The sequence below is a fragment of the Pararge aegeria genome, chromosome 9, assembly GCF_905163445.1.
Source record: "Pararge aegeria chromosome 9, ilParAegt1.1, whole genome shotgun sequence".
Lineage (NCBI taxonomy): Eukaryota > Metazoa > Arthropoda > Insecta > Lepidoptera > Nymphalidae > Pararge > Pararge aegeria.
In genome coordinates this window covers 8306432-8326320 of record NC_053188.1, presented here as the reverse complement: position 1 = coordinate 8326320, position 19889 = coordinate 8306432, and the positions used below count along the sequence as shown (strand labels likewise).

General features: G+C 35.6%; 1 protein-coding gene across 5 annotated transcripts in view; it reads left to right on the top strand.

The window, feature by feature from the left end:
• Positions 1-19889, top strand: part of LOC120626151 (protein roadkill) — an 80920-nt gene that overhangs the window by 17022 nt on the left and 44009 nt on the right. For 2 of the 5 annotated variants that reach the window (XM_039893477.1, XM_039893476.1), the window contains exon 2: positions 809-844. The exons of 1 other annotated variant lie outside the window; for it this stretch is intronic. Coding sequence is in view for 2 of the 4 variants with exons in the window: in XM_039893473.1 (XP_039749407.1) it covers positions 8368-8381 (14 nt within the window). In the remaining 2 variants the exon portion in view is untranslated. Of the gene's footprint in view, positions 1-808; positions 845-8252; positions 8382-19889 lie in introns of those variants that run through there. 2 more of the 5 variants (XM_039893473.1, XM_039893474.1) reach the window with 2 other exon arrangements.

Genomic DNA, 19889 nt, shown 5'->3' with positions numbered 1-19889 from the left:
CGTGACATTTATGTAGTACATATTGGAAATTGCAATATTTCTGAAGCCTCAGTAATTAAACAAAGCATTATCGTTTATTTGAAAATTATTGACCGTAATGATACTCACTGACCGTATTAGCCTTAAGTACTTACTTAAACGTCTCATAAGAGTCGTTTGGTTTTACTTCTAAAGTCTTAAATTGTTTTAAATGCATATCTGTATTATTTTAAAATAAGGTTTATTAATTATATTATTTCATATTGCTTAAAGGTCGACAATTATTATTATTTCATGTATTTGTTGTATTCTATAGCATTTATTACGTTTATTCTATAAGATATATTATATCGCTCTATGATCGTCAGGTCCATAACAGTTATTTATTAAGAACAGACAATGCCGCTGTTATAAATTTGTTATAAGCTTGGTAGTTACTACTAGGTACTAGGTAGTATAAATTACTAAATAGTATAAGCAACTAGTTGACAGCATATCGAAGTTGTCGACATCTATCTTTTATTTGTACCATTATATACCTACATTTGATTTTGATTCTCTATTTAGAAAAAAATATTTACAAATAAATATTAATCGCTTCTGATATTTAAAGTACAAATTCTTTGTCTTTTACACTTTGGAATTAGGTTATATTATAGTTTGAAAGACCATGATCTTTCGCTAAATAAATAGAACGGCGGTGCGCAGGGCGGCAGGGTAAGGAGAGTCGCGATAAAAACACTTCTTACTCACAAGAAATCAGAAATCCAACTCAAACGAAGTCGCGGATATCCGCTAGTAATTGTATTCACCTTTTTTTTTGTTTCAGGCTTCGTAGCCAGAGATTGTTAAGAACTTCAAAGCTGTAAGTTACATTTTGATAATAACACGCATCCGTATATTCGGCGTCAATAATAAGAAACAGATAATGCTTGCTTGAGCCTCTCTAATTGTGTAAGCGCACTGTAAAGTGGACCGTGTCATTGCTCAATCAGATGCATCTTGTTTCGTGTTGCGCGTGAGAGTTGAATTTCCCAACGGTTAGCCGGAGAAGGCGAGAAGTTTGAGAGAACGCGGTTTCCCAATAGAAAGTCCTCTGATGCAGGAAGCGCGGTGCAGCACACGTGCACCCGCCCTGCACTAAGGGGGGGCGACGGCCGATGCACTTTCGTGCCGGTGACGTCACATGGTACCTTTCGTCAGCGTCACGCCGCGCTCCGTAAGAGCTGTTACGCAATCAATGCGCCACCACTCAACTTTCCAATTTCGACAACGCGCTATTGTGTAGCGCTTTCAAATTTTACTTTACCTTCTCCTGCTTTTAGGCACTTTCTTAGCGTTTCTCTCCCCTCGCTGAAAAATGCTCTGAATGCTGCGCGAGCGCATTAACCGTGATGCACTTTCACTGCACTGTTCCGCCTTTGTAGAAAACGTGTATACATATTTTGATTAGCTAATATTGTTAGATATAAAAATTATACCATAATTATATGATTCAATAGTTATCCTCTCATGTGGTTTTTTGTTATAGGTATGCATTAAAAATTATTATTCATCATAAATCATTTCTATTACTCGTATCGTAAAACGTTTGCATTCGTAGGTACGTGCTAAAACACGAGACAGGTAAGAGACAAAATTACACTTTTAACTCTAAGGTTACACTTATATACATGTGCAAAATTGGACTTTTGGATTGGATTGGAAAAAAGACACTGGCCCCAAAATCAGGGGCAAGACAGAAATTTGTTTTGAGTTTATTTTTATTCATCATGATTTGATTGTCGCAGAACAAGAGTTTCAGTTTTCGAAGGATTTATTATTATACTACCTGTTGACCGCGACTTCGTCTGCGTTTGATTTTGTTTTTGATGCAGCATTAAATTTAGTTGTAGTTCTAAAAAAAATTAAAGTATTCAGTATCGCTAAGCCTTAAATGAGGGGTTTGCCGATGTCCACTGAGGAGTTCTGTCCTCTATCTCCAACCACAGTTTGGGCAAAATTAAACACATATTATAACAAAAATAAAGTACAAAAATACTTATTTAAAACGGTTATAATTTGTCGGAGTTATGCTGTAAAATATTCAAACACTTTCATCGCCTCTCCCAAAGGAACCGAGCTTAATGTCGGGATAAAAAGTATTCTATATTACTTCTAACACTTCCAACAATATGTGTACAAAGTTTCATGAGGATCGGTTAAGTAGTTTTTGCGTGAAAGCGTAACAAACAAATTTACATTGACATTTATAATATTAGGAAGGATAGTAGGGATAAGGTATATAATGTTCTGGGCTTAAGTTTACTACTTAATGCATCTAGTGAGGTTGTTTTCACAATATTTAATCTTGCCGATAACAAGAATATAAAGTCGCACACGAATCGTGACAGCTGGTAGGTACGTCGTAACTCACAAGGTTTTCACCAGCTGTGCACCAAGCTTTCTCAGCTCGAGAAAAGACAGTCGAGAGTTTCAAGTCGCCACATGCCCTACTCTTTATTTGCTCATTATAATTAGGTTTTGTGTGTGATGGAAATTCCTTTTCTAATAACTGTCTGTTCTAATTTTTTTCCTACCATAGGTCTTGTAAGCACTTTTTTTCTTTAATACGGACGAGAATCTCTTGAACAAAATCTACTTTCGCCTCATCAAAGTATTATTATGAGGATTCTTTAATAAACCTGAATAAAATCAGATCCGAAGCGTTATTATATTTTTTCCGCGATTCCGGTTCTACTTAAAAATCCGAATTTAAAAAACAAATAAAAAGAAAATCTAGAGACAAAGTAAAATACCGTTATTTTCGCTGTGTAAATAAATGACTACTTTTATGGGTCCTTCTAGTTTTTGCCAACGCGTTGCACGTGCGAAGGGATTTTGATTTTTTCAGCCTCTGGGTCCACCTGATTATGTAGAACTTTTAGGCATGTAGGTTTACTCACGATGTTTTACTTCAACGTTAAAGCAAGTGATATTTTAATTACTTAAAACGCACATAACTTAGAAAAGTTGGAGGTTCAAGGTTGGATTTCAACTCGGCCCCACGAAAGTTAAGTCGTGTTCCTGCCCACTGGGCTGTCAACGTTTCAATCAAGTGATATACATAATAGAAATGCTATACACCTATAAATGCATAATAAATGGTTTTATTGGGATTAAGGGAAACCTTCACATCCGTTCAAAATATAATTGTGAAAGAGTTTTAATAATAGGACGAGTAGTATCTGAAATTACCTGCATGATCCAAATTTTATCACTATTACATCAGTATCAGGAGATTTCAGCTTCAGAAGCTTCAGAAGTTCGTAGGTTTGAATTTATGAAATAGGTTTTACTATTGGAAATAGATGCGCAAACGATATCGATCAATACATCTCGAACGTAATGTGATTTCTGCTAAGGGGAACTATCTAGGTACTGTCCTTCAAGTGTTGCGTGAAAGCACTCTTAAAGCACCAAAAACTTTTATAGGCATTGGTGTATACCTTAATGTACAAATTAACACAATAGGCATTCATAGAGAAGGGTTTGTAGAGCTAAATAATTTAATATGTATGTAATTGAAATTAAAATTTGAAAGTTGATGTCAGTTGAAGTGTGACAAAATACTGCATAACTATTGCGACGTAATGCCACGTTTATTTGGAAGTAAGGCCTTAAGAGTATTCTTAAATGACCTAGATTTTATAAAGTCTCTTTTTACTAGTATCATATTTTTATATATTATGCACATTTTAAATCAACTTTGCCGAATTTTACTCTTCCGTCGGAACAATACTTCACAATTATTTGCTGCCCCATAAGCATCACGCTAGGCAGACGGGTTGGTAATTGCAGTAATTGTAGTAGTAGCACCGAAGACGCTGCTACCCGTTCTCCGATATATTATGCTCTTAGTTACGTACCTCGAGAAGACGAGGTTTTATTTCGTTTACTACAAACGAATGAGAAAGATTCAATGGATTCTCTATCTACTTTTATTAAGTGTCTTAATGTTCATGTAAATAGCAATAAAAGTTGAACTTTGGTTCGCGTATTTTTTAAATGAGAATTTTAAAATTCTATTTCCTGAAACCTGTCGCTTCGTTTCTATGAGGATAATTCCATTTATAATTTGGGGCGTATTGCTTCAATTTGATGCAAGGTTTTGGACTTTTTAAGGGATTTAATCCACCAGGGGACTAGATTCGATTGCATATACATAGTTTTGGAATTTCTATTATTTTATAAATAATAATGCCTGCGAATAACGGAAACTTTTGGTTTCTATTCTGCCCTACGACTATTTCTTTCCTAACGAGTTGGCTTTTTTATATGGAATTCTCGTAGTTCCTTAGCAAACTTAATTGAATGTACCTTACGTTTTACACACTAAGATCTATAGAATAAGAATGAAAAGGTTTTCGTGTACAAATTAATATCTGAAATTGACCTGTATTTAAAGTGAATGTTATAGAAAGGTAAGGTCAAATCGAATAGTAAATAAGAAAGTTAATCGTGGAAAGTGTGCGCGAGTGAATCTATGGCAGTTGCTATCGCTCTTAGGCTGGCTGCACACTGTCGGAATGTCTCTCAGAATTCATAATCTGAAATCATATTACTAATTCAGAAAGCCCGTAAAACCATGCAATGTTAGTTGTGCTCCACACATTCTGATATTTCAGATTATGAATTTCTCAGATCGATCTGTAAGAATGATAATTTCGGCGTTCTAAATTCCGGTTCGGAATATTAAGGATTATGATTTCATAACTTAAGCGTATTCCCAGCATACATTAGAATAGAGCGGCTCACAAATACCGGAATCAGATTATGAATTATTTATTTATTATGTCGAGCCTAGAGTAGTGCGATTAGTTTGAATTCTTCTTCCATAAAGACGTTTGTCTGTGTCGAGAATCACGATACTACACCTACAGATCAATAAAAATTTTGTTATGCAAGGTGCCGAAATTAAAGATAATGAATTCAGAGAGACGTTTTGGCTGTGTGAGGCCAGCCTTAAATTGTACAATAAGTATCTGGTGAAATTACAAGTAATAGGCAACGCTGTTATAATGAGGTTTTTGTAGGGTTTAGTTACAGTTCACAGTTTTTGCTAGGATTGTTAAATTTATGCTAAGTAAAGCGTAAAGAGAATAGCGTAAAAGTCTAGTTACATAAAGAAATAGGTTCCATTATGTAAAAGAGTTTCTGTTAAGTACTTTTGAAGTAGCTTTTACCTCGATTTCACAATTATGATTTCAAACGATAATAGATTTGTTTATTTATTATAAGTTTACTCCATACGACGATTTTAAGGTACCTAACTTTTAATTGCCGCAAAAACAGAAAATTATTAAAAATCAAACCACTTTAAACCTTTTTTTCTCTACAGCTATGTAGAGAAAAAATAAAACAAATGTCGTTATTTGTAACAAAAGAACACGGTAAAGCGTAATTCTACATTAAATAATTATAATTACAAAATATTACAAACTTGTTATGATTAGAAAATATTATGTGGACTCATAGAAAATCCCAAAATTAAAAACAGTGAAATTCCGACAAGTTTTTGTTGAAATAGTATTATTTAAATTATTATAATGTGAATGTAGCACTTTAATTTTTGGCTTCTTAGTGTTTTAACCCTATACAAAATTCCTTGCTCTGTTTCTTCAAAGAATTCAACCATAGTACCTTCCATCAGCTTAGTGCCTATTTGTGCCCGTAGTATACGATTATTACACTCCTAATCGAATATCTCTACCGACGGAGTAAAATGAAATTTAAGAACCTCGTTTTAAGAAATTAATCCACACTTCTATAGCAAGCGTTCTTGGTAAAATAAATACAGGATTATAGAATATACGACCTAATGAATTATTTCATTAAAGTCGTATATTCTATGACAATAATGACATACGAGCCGTATATTCGTTACGATTTAGTGTTTCGATCCGAAAATGACTACAATTGCTATGCGAGTAGTATAGAATGCCGTATTTATTTGTCTTATGCGAGCACGCTTCTTATACAAAGCGTACTAAACTTTGGTGAAATCCAGGTTATAAAGCCGTAAAAACTTCAATATTGTTATTAAATGTTGATAAAGGACACTCGTCCAACGTTACGAAGGTAAAAGATAGCTGAGCTTGGACTGATTAATGACTACGATTTACGTCTCCTCGAAAAAAATTGGCTTACCTTTGACTAATTTTCACATTACTGTCTATACAGTGCGCTTACTATAATATGATATTGTTGTTGAGTTCAATAAACAGAATTACATTCCTGTAATGAATCTTACTTTGTCTATGTGGACTACATGTTCATAAGCATTTTAACGAATGTGCTAACCATTCTCATTTAATTTGTTATTAATAATTTTCAAGAAATAATTAAAATTATATTTGATTCACAATCAATGTTCATTTTGTGCAGGTTATTTTGATATTTACGATAAACTTCACTGCAGAACTCGAACGATGCAGAGATACCTCCAGGTGCTTATATTACAAATAAACCTTCCTTTGAAATCACTCTAGCTATTGCTGAAAATTGAACTTAAACCCGTTGCGTAGTTTAAAAGATCTAAGCGTTCAAAAAGCCAGATCGTGGTTGTTTCATACTATGTAAATTGCCAAATTATGTTTCTTTATTGGGTTGTTTTCATCAGCACAGCAGTATTATTTATTGGGGAGTGAAGAGCGTTGTAACGATACATAAGCTTTCACCGGTACAATGGAGATGGAGCAGAGAAAGGGTCCTCGCGCAGCTGTCCCGCGGGTGCCGGTCGGATAGCGCTCCGCCCTCGCAGGCACGCATCGCGTCTCGCTCGTAGCGGGTTCACACGGTTCGGCCAACGTATTTTATTAATTATTTACTAGCTACGCGCCGCGCCGCGGTTCTACTAGTGACGAATTAGTCGTTAGGTTTTTTGTTGAGACGTGAAGGAACGATGATATTTGGTGTAAAAATACGAATGTTCCTTTAAACCACCCTTTGATATGCAACTTTGGAATAAATCTAAGCCAAAAATCAAGTCGATGGGTTGCTTAGATTGTGATTTAATGAAGGACAACATATTTAATTGTTACTGGCTACGCGTCGCGGTGTTACTAGTGACGAATATTTCGTTAGGTTTCTTTGTTAGGATGTGAAGGAAGGAGTATTTAGTGTAAAAATACGAATTATCCTTTAAACCACCCTTTGATATGCAACTTCAAATAAATCTAAGCCAAAAATCAATTCGATTGGTTGCTTAGATAGAGAGATAATGAAGGACAAAGAAACAAACACACTTTCGATATTAAGTATGGATTTATTTATTTATTTCTGTACTTATACACATATAAGTATTATACAAATAAGATGTGGACAAGGGAACACTTATCTCTTTAAGAGAACGCTAACAGTGAGTCTATTTTGTTACAACGTATCAAAAAAATTCAAAGAGCATGCTCTGCCTTATATTATGAACATAAATATATGAATATGATTCAATATTCATAATCATCATATAAACCCATTACCGACCCTCTACAGGGCTCGGATCTCCTCCAACAATGACAAGGGGTTAAGCCAGTAGTCCACCGCGCCGGTCCAGGGCGGATTGGTGGACGGTTAGTAACCATGAAATTGAGATATTTCAAGAGATAAAAGGAAAATCTCGGAAGAAAGTCGTTTAATTCTAGATTTATGACAAAAAAATAAAAATCGTAACACCCGTAATTAACGATAATAATTATTTAACCTTTCTAATCCAACATTTTCAAATCATAGATTGAATTGAGTAGTGTTATCTTTTTCTTTGTCGCTGGGAGCGTCACAGGACTGTGGATTTTAGACATCCCTAAAGAATACTTATGTCCAGCTGTTGGCGTCAATCGATCGAAGTGATGATGATGATTATTCATTTCTTGCTCCTATTTCTAAGGATAGCACTGCTAAATTCAATCTGCCATCTAAAGGATTTGGATTAGATTGAAATACGACCGAAAGATAATTTATCGACGAAAGTTAGGTGGCAAAACCTGTATTGAGTCGTATTTTGTCGTTTCGATTTTATTGAAAGTCTGTTAGCAACTAAAATCGAATCGTGTAAACCCGCTATCAGGCGAGAAGAGCGATAAACGTTGGCGACGAGCGAGCAGGCGACTCCCCTCATCGCACCGTGCATGCGACCAGTCGCCCCTCACTAGCACACCGTGCCGAACGTCCGTTGCGGTGGCTCGCGCGACTTATCAACCATGTGGTGAAGTGAAACTGTCAAACGTGATACAAACTCATACAGCAGTTCCTACACTATAGTGGACTTTCCCACTACACTCATATCCTCCTGGTGATTATTGTGTTGACGAAGTGGTGCCATTAGTTTGGAAAGTTGGATTATACGATCAAATAATGGCCTTAGCGAGGTGAGCTATTTTGGTTGCTGGTGTCAACGCGGAACTAGTTTGTTTTTACTGTGATAATTGTTCACGTATAATTATTTAATGTTAACTCGATTTACGTATATTTTGTTGTCATACAATATGATGTGATATTGATGTTTTATCATCTCTTTAAAATTTTATAATGTTTCAACAGGACATAGTTTCATTATATAGGTATATTATTTTATGTAATAGTAATATCAATACGAACTGAAGCAGTGCTGCAAATAGCGAAAGTTACTTTACCCGCACGCATTATAACTTTCTTTGTTGTGTAAGCTGATCGTCAAGCAGGTAGAGGGAGCGACATAGAAAACGAGTCACTTTTACGACTGACATTATCACTAACTGTAATTAATAATTGCATACAAAACTACCAACTGTCATTGTCTCGTGTTTACTGTTTAACATAATTTAAGTAAATATACAAGCCATGCCCGCGGGTTCAACCGTAGCATGTTGTTAACGTTCCTCAATTAATGGGCAAATGAAACTTAAACACTATTTAAAAAAAAAAAAAAAAAATATTGGTCATTACACAAAAAATTCCATAAAAGTTTTTCTCGAAAATTTCAATTTTCTTTACCACATTTTCATTCTTTCCCTATGAACCTTATTCGTACTGTTACGAACTTTGAATTAAAAAAACACACGGCCAGATCGGTCCAGCCATTCTCAAGTGATACGGTTACCAACAATATTCAATTTTTATTTATATAGATAGACGTACTTATATAGGTACAGTTTCCCCCAAAAGCCCCCTTCGAGTCCGTTAATGCGATGCCGATGTTTTCGCTTCGTCCGCACCCTCATTCGTTACGTTTACCCTAAAAAGGGAACCCCACAGCCGTCTGCCTGTGTACTCATTGTATACTAACGTGTTCTACATTCATATTCTGATCCTATTAAGGCGTTCACGGGCCTAATATACAATTAAAATTAAGCTCAGTTTGCCATACTCCGCGAAAAGCAGTAGAATCTGTACGAGAAGTTATAAATTTATTTTATAATCTCTTAAATCATTTCCAAAAAGATCTCCGGCAATGTACTCTCTACGCATGTTTCCCTCCGACACTAATTATTCATTGTAAAGTCAACATCTCCTGAAGATGCTAGTGTTTGAGCGAAATGTGTGTAGAGTAACTAATAATAGTGCATAGTGGCTATTGTTTAACATAATCGCAATCTAGTTACGTGATAATTAGGAGTTTCCATTGCCACTTCAGGACTTTACGTACAGGTCTTTGTTTGCATCCTTGATGCCTGGATTTGTAAACATAAATAAATCGAAAGAACGAAGACTTGTTCGCGTGTGTCTTTACGAGCAGGTAACAAAACGGGTCGGAAAGTGACTCGCTCCCTCTCGTTTTTTTTTGGACACCTTTTTTTTGTAAACCTAAATTTTAAAACCTTTTTGGTTCTTTACAAAGAGACCTTTTTGGCTTTCATAGCATTCTGATTCGTACTTTTCAAAATTCGTAAATCCTAAATAATTTTGACAAAAACATTTTGTATTTTCCGGCAATAATTCTCACGAACTCGGTAGTATGTAAATGTATAGAAATATTTAGTAGGTACGCCACACAGTATTTATGGTAACGTACGAGATAACCTGATTTTCCATTTACATAGTTACACTATCTATCACTTGTATGTAAGTACGCAAGCTAGGTGTTTGAATAAACATTCATGGGGTAATTGATTATTTTACGCTTATTTCTTTCTATTCATCTTTTGACATGCTTTAATTTTACTTACCAAGTTCGTATAGGTACACGTAGGTTGGTACTATATCATCCATCCGGTAAAAAAATTGTAATTTATTTTAACAATTTTCCGATCGAGCCGAAATTTTTGAGGATACGTGTTGGTTTGGACGAAAATGGATCATTACCGCGACATTAGCATGCGCGCATTTGAGTATACATACCGAAAATCTGATGCCTAAACCATCCAAGTCTGTTAAAACGAGTTTTATTGCAAAAAATTCTGGTGTCCCTTAAGACACTGCACTTTAGATATACTATTAGTAGTTTAGTTATCGAATATCAGAGTATATCAGAGTCGGTGAAAGATAAGGATTTGCGGGATGCGCTTCCCGAGGTCGATAACCTCTCGTCTCGGAGGTTATTCTAAAGGCGCAGGACATGCCCACCTAAAGACAATGTGCTGTATTTGTAAATACCTCTTGTCGTAATAACCTCTTTATAAAAATAACATTGTGAAACTTAATAAAATACAAACGTGTAAATGCGCTTGTGAAAATATTATTTAAAAACCGGTATGGAGCTTCAAAACGTAGGGAACAAAGTATTAAAAAGTGCCATTGTAGAGTAGAAAAGGAAATTATCAAAACATTGGTAAGATTTAATAGATTCATACATTCTAAACGAGATTCATCAGTCATTGGCTAGGGATAAAATTCTGCACGGTACAAAGCTGTAATAACCCAGAAAACGTCTGTATGTTTTCATATAAAAAATGGTAATAACAATATAGAAAAAAAAGTCAGCATACGTGATTTTAGTCTGTCTTCAATAATTATTACCTTAATAACTAAAATACAAAGCAGTATAATAGTCATTAATTAAATGTTTTTTTGTACTTTTGTATGAATGATATTCAAACAAAGTAGTTACTAATTAGCATTATGTATAGGTATTATAGGAATACCTACTCCAGTCGTTTTAAAAAGCCAATTGCAATAAGATTTTTAATATAGCACCACTGTTTAACTTCGCAGTTTTAATTTAAAAAGCTGCGCGCTTTTAAAGAGTTTTCTTGGGTCTCTTAACTTCTTAAGTTGCCCCGCTAGGTCACTCACGAACTTAATTCAACTGCTTTGCCAAGTATTAATTAGAACCTACTCGTATACTAAGTTAACGTTTTGTAAACGCATTTTTAACACACTTTTGAAATCTATATTTATACAAAAGTAGTTATAGCTAAAATGTATATATCATTCAGTGATTTCAAAGTAACTGCCTTTTATTTAGTTCATATGATTATTTATTTGATAGTTAACACACACACACCGGTTTTCTAAAATTGGTGTCTGCCTATGTGTTTTTGTCCGGTCTAATCTTTGTAACAGCTAAAATTAAACGGGGCTTTCACAGACTATCCCGGCATCCATTCCTAAAGGGTTTAAATATTTTTTGAAAGTCCATAATTCAAATAAAGGCGAAGCTTTCAGTAGGTGAATACAATGGGAAGAATACAAGAGAAAAAGTTGTACGCGGACAAAGTCGCGACCATCCGCAAGTTGGAATTAAAATTGGCGCTTCATTGAATGAACTAGATTGTGCCACCGTATTAGTATTTACCATATTTTCCGTATTCGTAACCTCCTTATAAATTAATGATAAGTGAGGAACCTAAAATAGACAGATAAAGTCATTTTTATTCATTAACTATAGACAAAACAGTAAATTGCTACTTTAAGTCGCTTCCATATTCTCATAGAATAATTAAGCCGGTAAAGTAATAAAAATATAAAAATAAAAAGTCTATACGAATGAACAAAATACCTGTGTACACTTACTATGTCTGAGATTGAAACCAAAATTATTAAACTTCTCGCAGTAAAAAAAATTGCCTTGATCAGGTTTGCAAAGTTAGAAACTTTGCAAACGTGATCAAGAAATTTTGAAAGTGCATCTGAAAGTGCTGTCTAATTTTTTTTTTGCGGAGAATCACGTTGATGACTTTTACGCAATCATGAGAAAAAAGGTCTGCATCAATTATGAGCAGGATGCGCGGAAGCTCCAACAGTATTTTGAAACTATGTATTGAGGAAAATATCTAACTAACTAAAAATCTTTTAGGTATGCCATCGGTAAAATAATCATATTCTCAAAAAATTTGGGAAATTATAATTACTGGAATTTAGTGGCCGTGACTAGTTACCACCCTACCGTTAAAGATATGCCGTCGAGCGATATACTGTAGCGTACGTATAATGTCGCTTAGAAACCGATAAAGTGTATGGGTATTATAAAACTGCCATACGTTTAAGTACCTACTGAGAATTTAGCTGAAACAAGGGCCTGTTGAGGTGGTAACTTGATTGTGTAGTAATCTGTAAGCAGCTAGGTGAGGTAATTTCGCAAGAGTATCAATTTGCGCAGAGTTCCCCGCTAACCACGCACACAAAGCGAAATGCGTATTGCGACAAGGGTTAACTCTGCTCCTGTTTCGAAACTTACGAAGGCCGCAAGGCCGAATCTTGCAAAATAATTGGGAAACTCTAAACGGTTTACTAAAAGCACTGATAGCCTTGGCGGTTAGACATCGGGTTCTCTTTCGGGGGGAGAGTTCGATTTTTTTCGGTACTATTGTGCATTTAAACGATATCACTCGCTGCACTGCACCGTTAAGGTGAAGATAAACATTATGAGTAAACTTGAATGCGTAAGAGTTCGGTGTAATATTATCAAAAGCGTGTGAAGTTTACTAATTTGCACTTGGCTAGAATGGTGGACTCTCAGAATGAGAAGGGTTAAGGCCTGAGAAGGGTTTTAGGCCTTAACCTTATTTATACTCTTTATCAAAACCTAACCTTCTCATACACATGTCAGTTAGTTTAGTTTAAGAGATTAATTTGCAACAGAATAGGCAACATCGGTTGTCTCGTGTGAAGAATTTCAAAGATTTTAATTTCGCAAAGTTCAGGGTTTTTAAAGGGTTAAGGCCTGAGAAGAGTTTAGGCCTTAACCTTCTTATACACATGTCAGTTAGTTTAGTTTAAGAGATTAATTTGCAACAGAATAGGCACCATCGGTTGTCTCGTGTGAAGAATTTCAAAGATTTTAATTTCGCAAAGTTCAGGGTTTTTAAAGGGTTAAGGCCTGAGAAGAGTTTAGGCCTTAACCTTCTTATACACATGTCAGTTAGTTTAGTTTAAGAGATTAATTTACAACAGAATAGGCACCATCGGTTGTCTTGTGTGAAGAATTTCAAAGATTTTAATTTCGTAAAGTTGAAGATTTTTAAAGGGTTAAGCCCTGAGAAGAGTTTATGTTTAGCTTAACCTTCTCATTCTGAGAGGAGACCCGTGCTCTGTAGTTGGCTTGTATTGGGTTGGTAGTAAAGATGGTTTTGAAACGGTTTACTTTAGACACATTTATATGAACGTTTTTTCCAAAAGAAAGAGTTGAGACATAAGTCGTAAACTAGGAATGCCATTTGATTCATGATAATTATTATTTATGGTACATATGCTAGCTTTAGAAGTCCGCATCATAAATGGCCATATCATAATCACAAAAGAGATTATTATGATCATTAAGAACACTGCGAACTAGAAGAGGTTAGTTTTTTTATTATTAATAATAATAACCTTTATTTACAGACATGATATAAAAGAGTAATACAATTTTTTTGCTGAACTCATAAAACCATCCCATACTAACGCATATGTCAGTACTGCCCTTAGTATAAATTTTGCTCACGCTACTTTAGAGTAATTTTCGAGTTCAAAACGTCAATAATCTTAAATTTATCTACACTTGATATGACAGTGGACGATTCTGTATCTCAGTTGCCACCAAATTAAGTTAGCCACTGTGGAAAGTTGCCACTAAATAACCTGTTAAATCCACCTTTTGCATTCTGAAATGTAAGTTTCAAACCGAGTTCATTTCAACTCAGTTGGCAGAATCATTTTTTATTATTATTATTAACGATAGGCCAGCGCTTGACGACAATCATGCCCGTTAGAAAGCAATGATGAGGTCTAGGTTGGAGCACGCTTGCCTAGAAAAAGCCTATTCATTTTTGCCTTTAAGGTACTCAAGTTATACGTGGCAGGAAACACAGTTGCCGGGGGGGATATTACGTTATGTACCTATAACATTTTTATAGGTGTTTGGGCGTTATTAGATGGCAACTTTCCACAGTGGCCAGCTAAATTTGGTTTCGACCGAGATACAGAATAGTACTGCCGTTCTAAAAGAAGTGCTGTCCTTATCACATATTTTTCCGTTTAAAAGGGCAGCTCGCAAAGAATTGGTTGTCTTGTGTGAAGAATTTCAAGGTTTTTAATTTGGTAAATTTAGATTCGATATATCTTATGTTACCGATGCTCCAAAACGACTCTAATCACGAGATTGTAAAACTCATATCAAGGTTCAGACCTCAAGCAGGTTTTTTTTGCTTTGCGATTACAAATAGCAAAGTTGAATAAAGTATTTTGTATATTATAAAATCGCTAATTAATCTCAAAACGGTTCACAAAGTTTTGCTGATATTATGCGAATGTGTGTTTGTTGGTTTATCCTTTTTTCACGCAACAAAGGTAATGGTTGTTTTTGTCTTGTTATGGGATTCGTTTTTAGGCAGGAAAGTGCGAAGGTTACCTTATTTTTCACGAATAAAAATACAGTTGTTTTGTAATGCAAGAAAAATGCAATATTGGTATAATGCTGAACAGATTAAATAAATATAGTATTAAAGTATCTTTGAAATATAATGCACAGTATATATTTTAACCCGTAAAACCTCCTAATGTTTTAAATGCGAAAGTGAATTTGTATTTCATGCAGCAACTTTCCCATTTATGGCATAACACAGTACACGCCGGAAGACCTAAGTTAACACAAGTAGCTGTACCCCTCGGTACACGTTTTGTACAAGTTCATATTTCCTATAAAAACTTTCATTATATAGAATCACATCGCTATTATTCACAATATACCTACCTCGATCAACCGCGTCGCACTGTGCGCCCGCCCACGCTTTTACTTTGCGTGCTCGGCTCGTAAGGTTTGCGTCTTAGTGTGATATTACATAGCCTATAAGCCTAGATTTTCGAAATATAAGCGCATTCAAACAAACCAATTCAATAATTTAAAGCGTTTTTTTAAATCTCCTAAGAAACTGTTTGAAAATGAACTGAAAAATTTTCCCGGATACAAAAGATCATAATATTTCCTAAATGTATTTTGCTAAGATCTAGCTGTGAAGACTTGGTAATAAAAAAACATTTTTCAAAATCTTCCTAACACCTCCAGAATTTAATCCATAGGTAAGAGTATGTAATTATGAGTTAAAAATCATGTAAACCGGTGCAGTGGTTAATATGAAAATAGGTAACTACTTGAAGAAACATTTTGATATTTACAATATTAGTATTGCATAAAGGTACCTTTATATATATATATATATATATTACCTATATATATTAATCAAAAACTTGTGAAATTTTGCATAACACGCCGGTGGAAAGTTGAGTACGTCTTACTTCTTCGGCTCGATGCATAGCGCCTTTCTTTCTCTTAAACTATCTTGATTGTCTTGATTTCACAATACAATGTTTGTACGTTCGTTTTCTTCACCGATTAATTCTTTGCTTAAAACATAAATATTGGCGGTTAAGTATTTTTAATTACAAACAAGGAGGAGGTTTTCAATTCGGTTTTTTTTTTAGGTTTGTTAGCGCAAAACTTAAGAAAATTATTTTGATGCCCGCGATCCGCGTTCGTTTCGATTTTATAAAAATCCCGCAGGAACCATTTATTTACTCGGGTTAAAGAGTACCCTATATTTTTCTCCAGGACGCAAGCTATCGTTATGCCATATTCTGTCAAGATCGGCTTTAGTATTAAGGCGAACAGATAACAAAGTTTATTAAAAATAAAATCTGCGTGCTAGAAACCCATCTCCAGTATGCAACGAAAGGCGAACATAGAAAACAATAAAAGTCATACAATTGGCATGAGTAAAACGAACCTAAGATATCCCATTCATAAGCTTTATGTAATTAGACAACATCAGGGAATATTATAAAGCCATATTAAAATTTGAATCCTTGTAATGATCCTTAACATATTTAATTATTCTAGTACCTAAATGTCACGGTTTCGTACGGAAGTAAGCACTGCTTACGGACAAGGTGCAATTGTATTCATTTGCGGTTCTTTTTTTTTTTTTTTTTAATTTATCTATTACTAGCTTTGTCCGTAGCTTCGCTCGCGTTTAATGTATTCCTACTACGCCACTAAAGTAATAATAAACGCCTCAGAACGAAGTATCAAAACTCAAAACTGACTGCACAACAGTAGTAGCTAGTTAGCATGCAGTGAGCAGTTGATGTGCAGTTTCGATGTAGTAGAGCACTTTATGAGCGGTTCGCATTCCGCAGAAAAAAGCTGCAAACTGCTTGCTATTATTATTGCTTTGAGATATTACTAAGCCGTACTCGAGTAACTTTTCTTGAAAGTAGAGAATGACTTTTTTGATTTGGAATATGGTTGTGTACCAGACTTTAAAGCGAGGGCCATATTTCACATTTAACTTTGCAGTTATAGTTTTTTGAAACTCAATAACGAGAATACCAGTGTTATATTTTAAACTCCTATTTAGGTAAAAAATTCTAGAGCCATTCACAATCAATAGGTTACAATACCTATCTATCTTGAAAGTAGTGAGTGAGTGAGTGATATTTCGAATTGGAATATAGTTTGCCATTTGACTTCAAAACTAGGGCCATTATGTTCGATTGTAATTTGCAGATCTACTCTTTAGATACTATATATTATAAGTTTGCGAGCTACTTATATTATTCTTAATGACAATGCTTGGCAGCATCCGGCTCCGCTTTCATCTCTCACAAGATAGAAAAATGAATGTTAAAATGTAAAATGTAAATTGTTGATCTTCTCGGTAGAATCTGCCTTCCGAACCGGTGGTAGAGTCACTACAAACAGACAGGACTTGACGTTTTAAAAGTGCTTATATTAGGCCTACTTGAAATAAATGAATTTTGAATTTGAATTTAGTATTAAGAATTTATGTTCTCCGGTTGTGCCGCCCAGTACGGTAAAAATGTTGGTGATGATCTCTGGTTTATTTTTTGGGCAAAGTCCCTTGTCTAACAGCCAGGCTAATGCCTGGCTGTTTAACCGGGGATTACAGCCAGCATCTTGGCACCATTCCACGCGGGCATGACTTGTATAGTAATTAGTTTAGTTAAAGATCTAGAGTAATGGAGAATATGTTGCAATAACTGTCTTGAAAGTGGCGAATGACCGATTTTTCGATTGGGAACATGGTTCTGTGCCGCGTTAATTTGCCGAGGTAGCAATTCAGGACGGCGACACCGCGACGTTACTCCGTGCTCACGAAGAGGCGGGCGCGTGACCCATTTCGAACGTAACACGAAATGGTGCTTCGAAGAATCGATGATATTATAGCAGCCGAATCTCGAGGTCTCTGCGGCGCTTCACTGACGCTTCGGGATCTGTGTCAGGGTCCTCCCCCCGTTGGCCCTACACCCGCTTGGTGACGGTTGACCCGTAAAACTCGAGCGCTTGTGTTTCACTCCCTTAGCGTTGTTTAGTAATTTGGGGTCACCGTATTCCGCCTTTATGTGGCCTTATAATATTGTAATATTTGCATTCGGTTCTTTGACTTGACTACGAAAGGTAGTGTATGTTTGTGTGTATAGTTATTCCACTTAAGTCTTTCCCCTTTCCCTTACGGCCGTTATTTATGTTAGGCGACGTTTACTTCGACTTAAAACTTCATTCACAAAAATTCGGATACCAAATAAATATGTGACAGCTTGTCCGCGAATGTACTGCCGCCATAATTATTTCTGCCGAAAAGCAACCATGTTGCAATAATATAGCCTGGTCTAAAGGGCGTGGTTGCCGGTGTAATGTCAGGTACATGAGGCTTAACACCTAATCTTCAGGTTGATGGACACTGGGCGATACGCTGCAGGACATGATCCTTGCACGTGCTGCTAACTGTTGCTCTGGTTATGTTTTAATGCAGGGTATAATCTATCTCCATTCCAAAATTCAGTCAAATTGGTTCTGAAATTTTTTCGTGGAAAGGTAACAAACATCCATCCATCCATAATTTTCGCATTTATAATAAATATTACTAGGATAGTAGGATTCCTCGAGCAACGCACATCATTAATTGAAATTTTATTAGAATGTCGGCCGCAATCCCCACTTCGATAAAGAAAAGTTGTTACTTCTGAGGTCGCGTATAATAAATAACTTTCAATGTTCAAACTTTGATTTTGAATAATTTATCAGGTTTACTTTTAGTTGATTTAGAGATTCGCGAAAGTGTTTGTCCCTTTTTGTTTGTTCGTCCACGCCCTAACCAAGCAAGCTTGATTTTTGGCATAGAGTTAGTTGAGAGTAAGACGGACGGAGGCTACTTTTTATCCCGGGAAAGAAAAGGTTTCCATTGGATACGCGGACTACGAACGCGGGCATCAGCTAGTTTTCTATATATATTTTAATAGGATTAAAGCTAACCTGGAACAAATGTCGAGTGGTGATCGACCTTTGCGATTCCGTCACCTTCGCGGCGATGCAGTCGGAGGCAGTACTGTGGCATTGTCGCCTCCACGCCAATAGGAAGCGACACGGTCGCAGCTCGCTATTGGGCTTAAGGCCGCTTTCAATGTACCATCTTTTACCTTGTGCCCCTTACCGCGTAGTGTGACCCGAAACCGACACTGGCCGCATTAGTTACTCACTGAAATGAAATATTACTTATAAAAGTTACTATCTTAAAGGGCATTTATCAATGTGTTTATTGTATCTGGACTAAGAAAAACACAAATTCTATTTAAAACAGTTTTTATCTACGTCCATTATCGTAAACTGGTAATGAATAATGAGTATATTATTTTATTCTATTAAAGCTCTGATTTCTTAAATAAATTTAATTTTTGTCTTTCCAAAAGAAACACTCTGTTCCGAAAAAGATTTCATTAATTTTTTTTCGGCTGATATTTTTATGTCTTAGGTTCAATAGAGCTAGAACCCGAAGCTGTTAAGCAAGTCAGTAAAATAAGGCTTATGATTACTGCAAATTTTCCGGTCATGATTTACATTTCCATAAATTAATAATAATTTATTATTTACTGTGTTTCTGTTGAATAAAGTTTTACCTATGGGAAATGAGGTAAGTTACTAATAAAAGTGATTTTAGTTCTATGGATTCACTCACGAAATGCTTTAGTTTAGATACAGCACATTATCACTTTAAATATTGTTTTGTACGTGTTTTTATCGATAGCCTAAAATAACAGTACTGCTACTAAAGGCCTATCCTAACAGTAGGGGCTCGGTTATGGTAGGGTTCGTGATCGCAGTAGATGGTAGTAGTAGCACAGAACATTCCCTAAGTCGCCTCGTGCGACACCTGCGGAAAGAGTAGGGGTGACAACTGTATTTTAAGATGCTGATAACAAAAAAAAAATTACCCGGCTAAGTTTGTTGTGGGCTCTTCTTAGACCAGGGCGCGTTTGGAACCCTCGTAGCTTTAGATTTAAGTTGGCGAACGAAGTTATAACCATCCCCTTACAATTATGTAAACAAATTGGTATGAACGCTTCATAAGTGCATGTGATAGGCCTACATGAATAAAGAAATTTTGAAATTTGAATTTATTCCGATCTGCCGTCACCACACAGCATACGTGTTAGTTATACTTTTCATACTAAATGGATTTGTGACC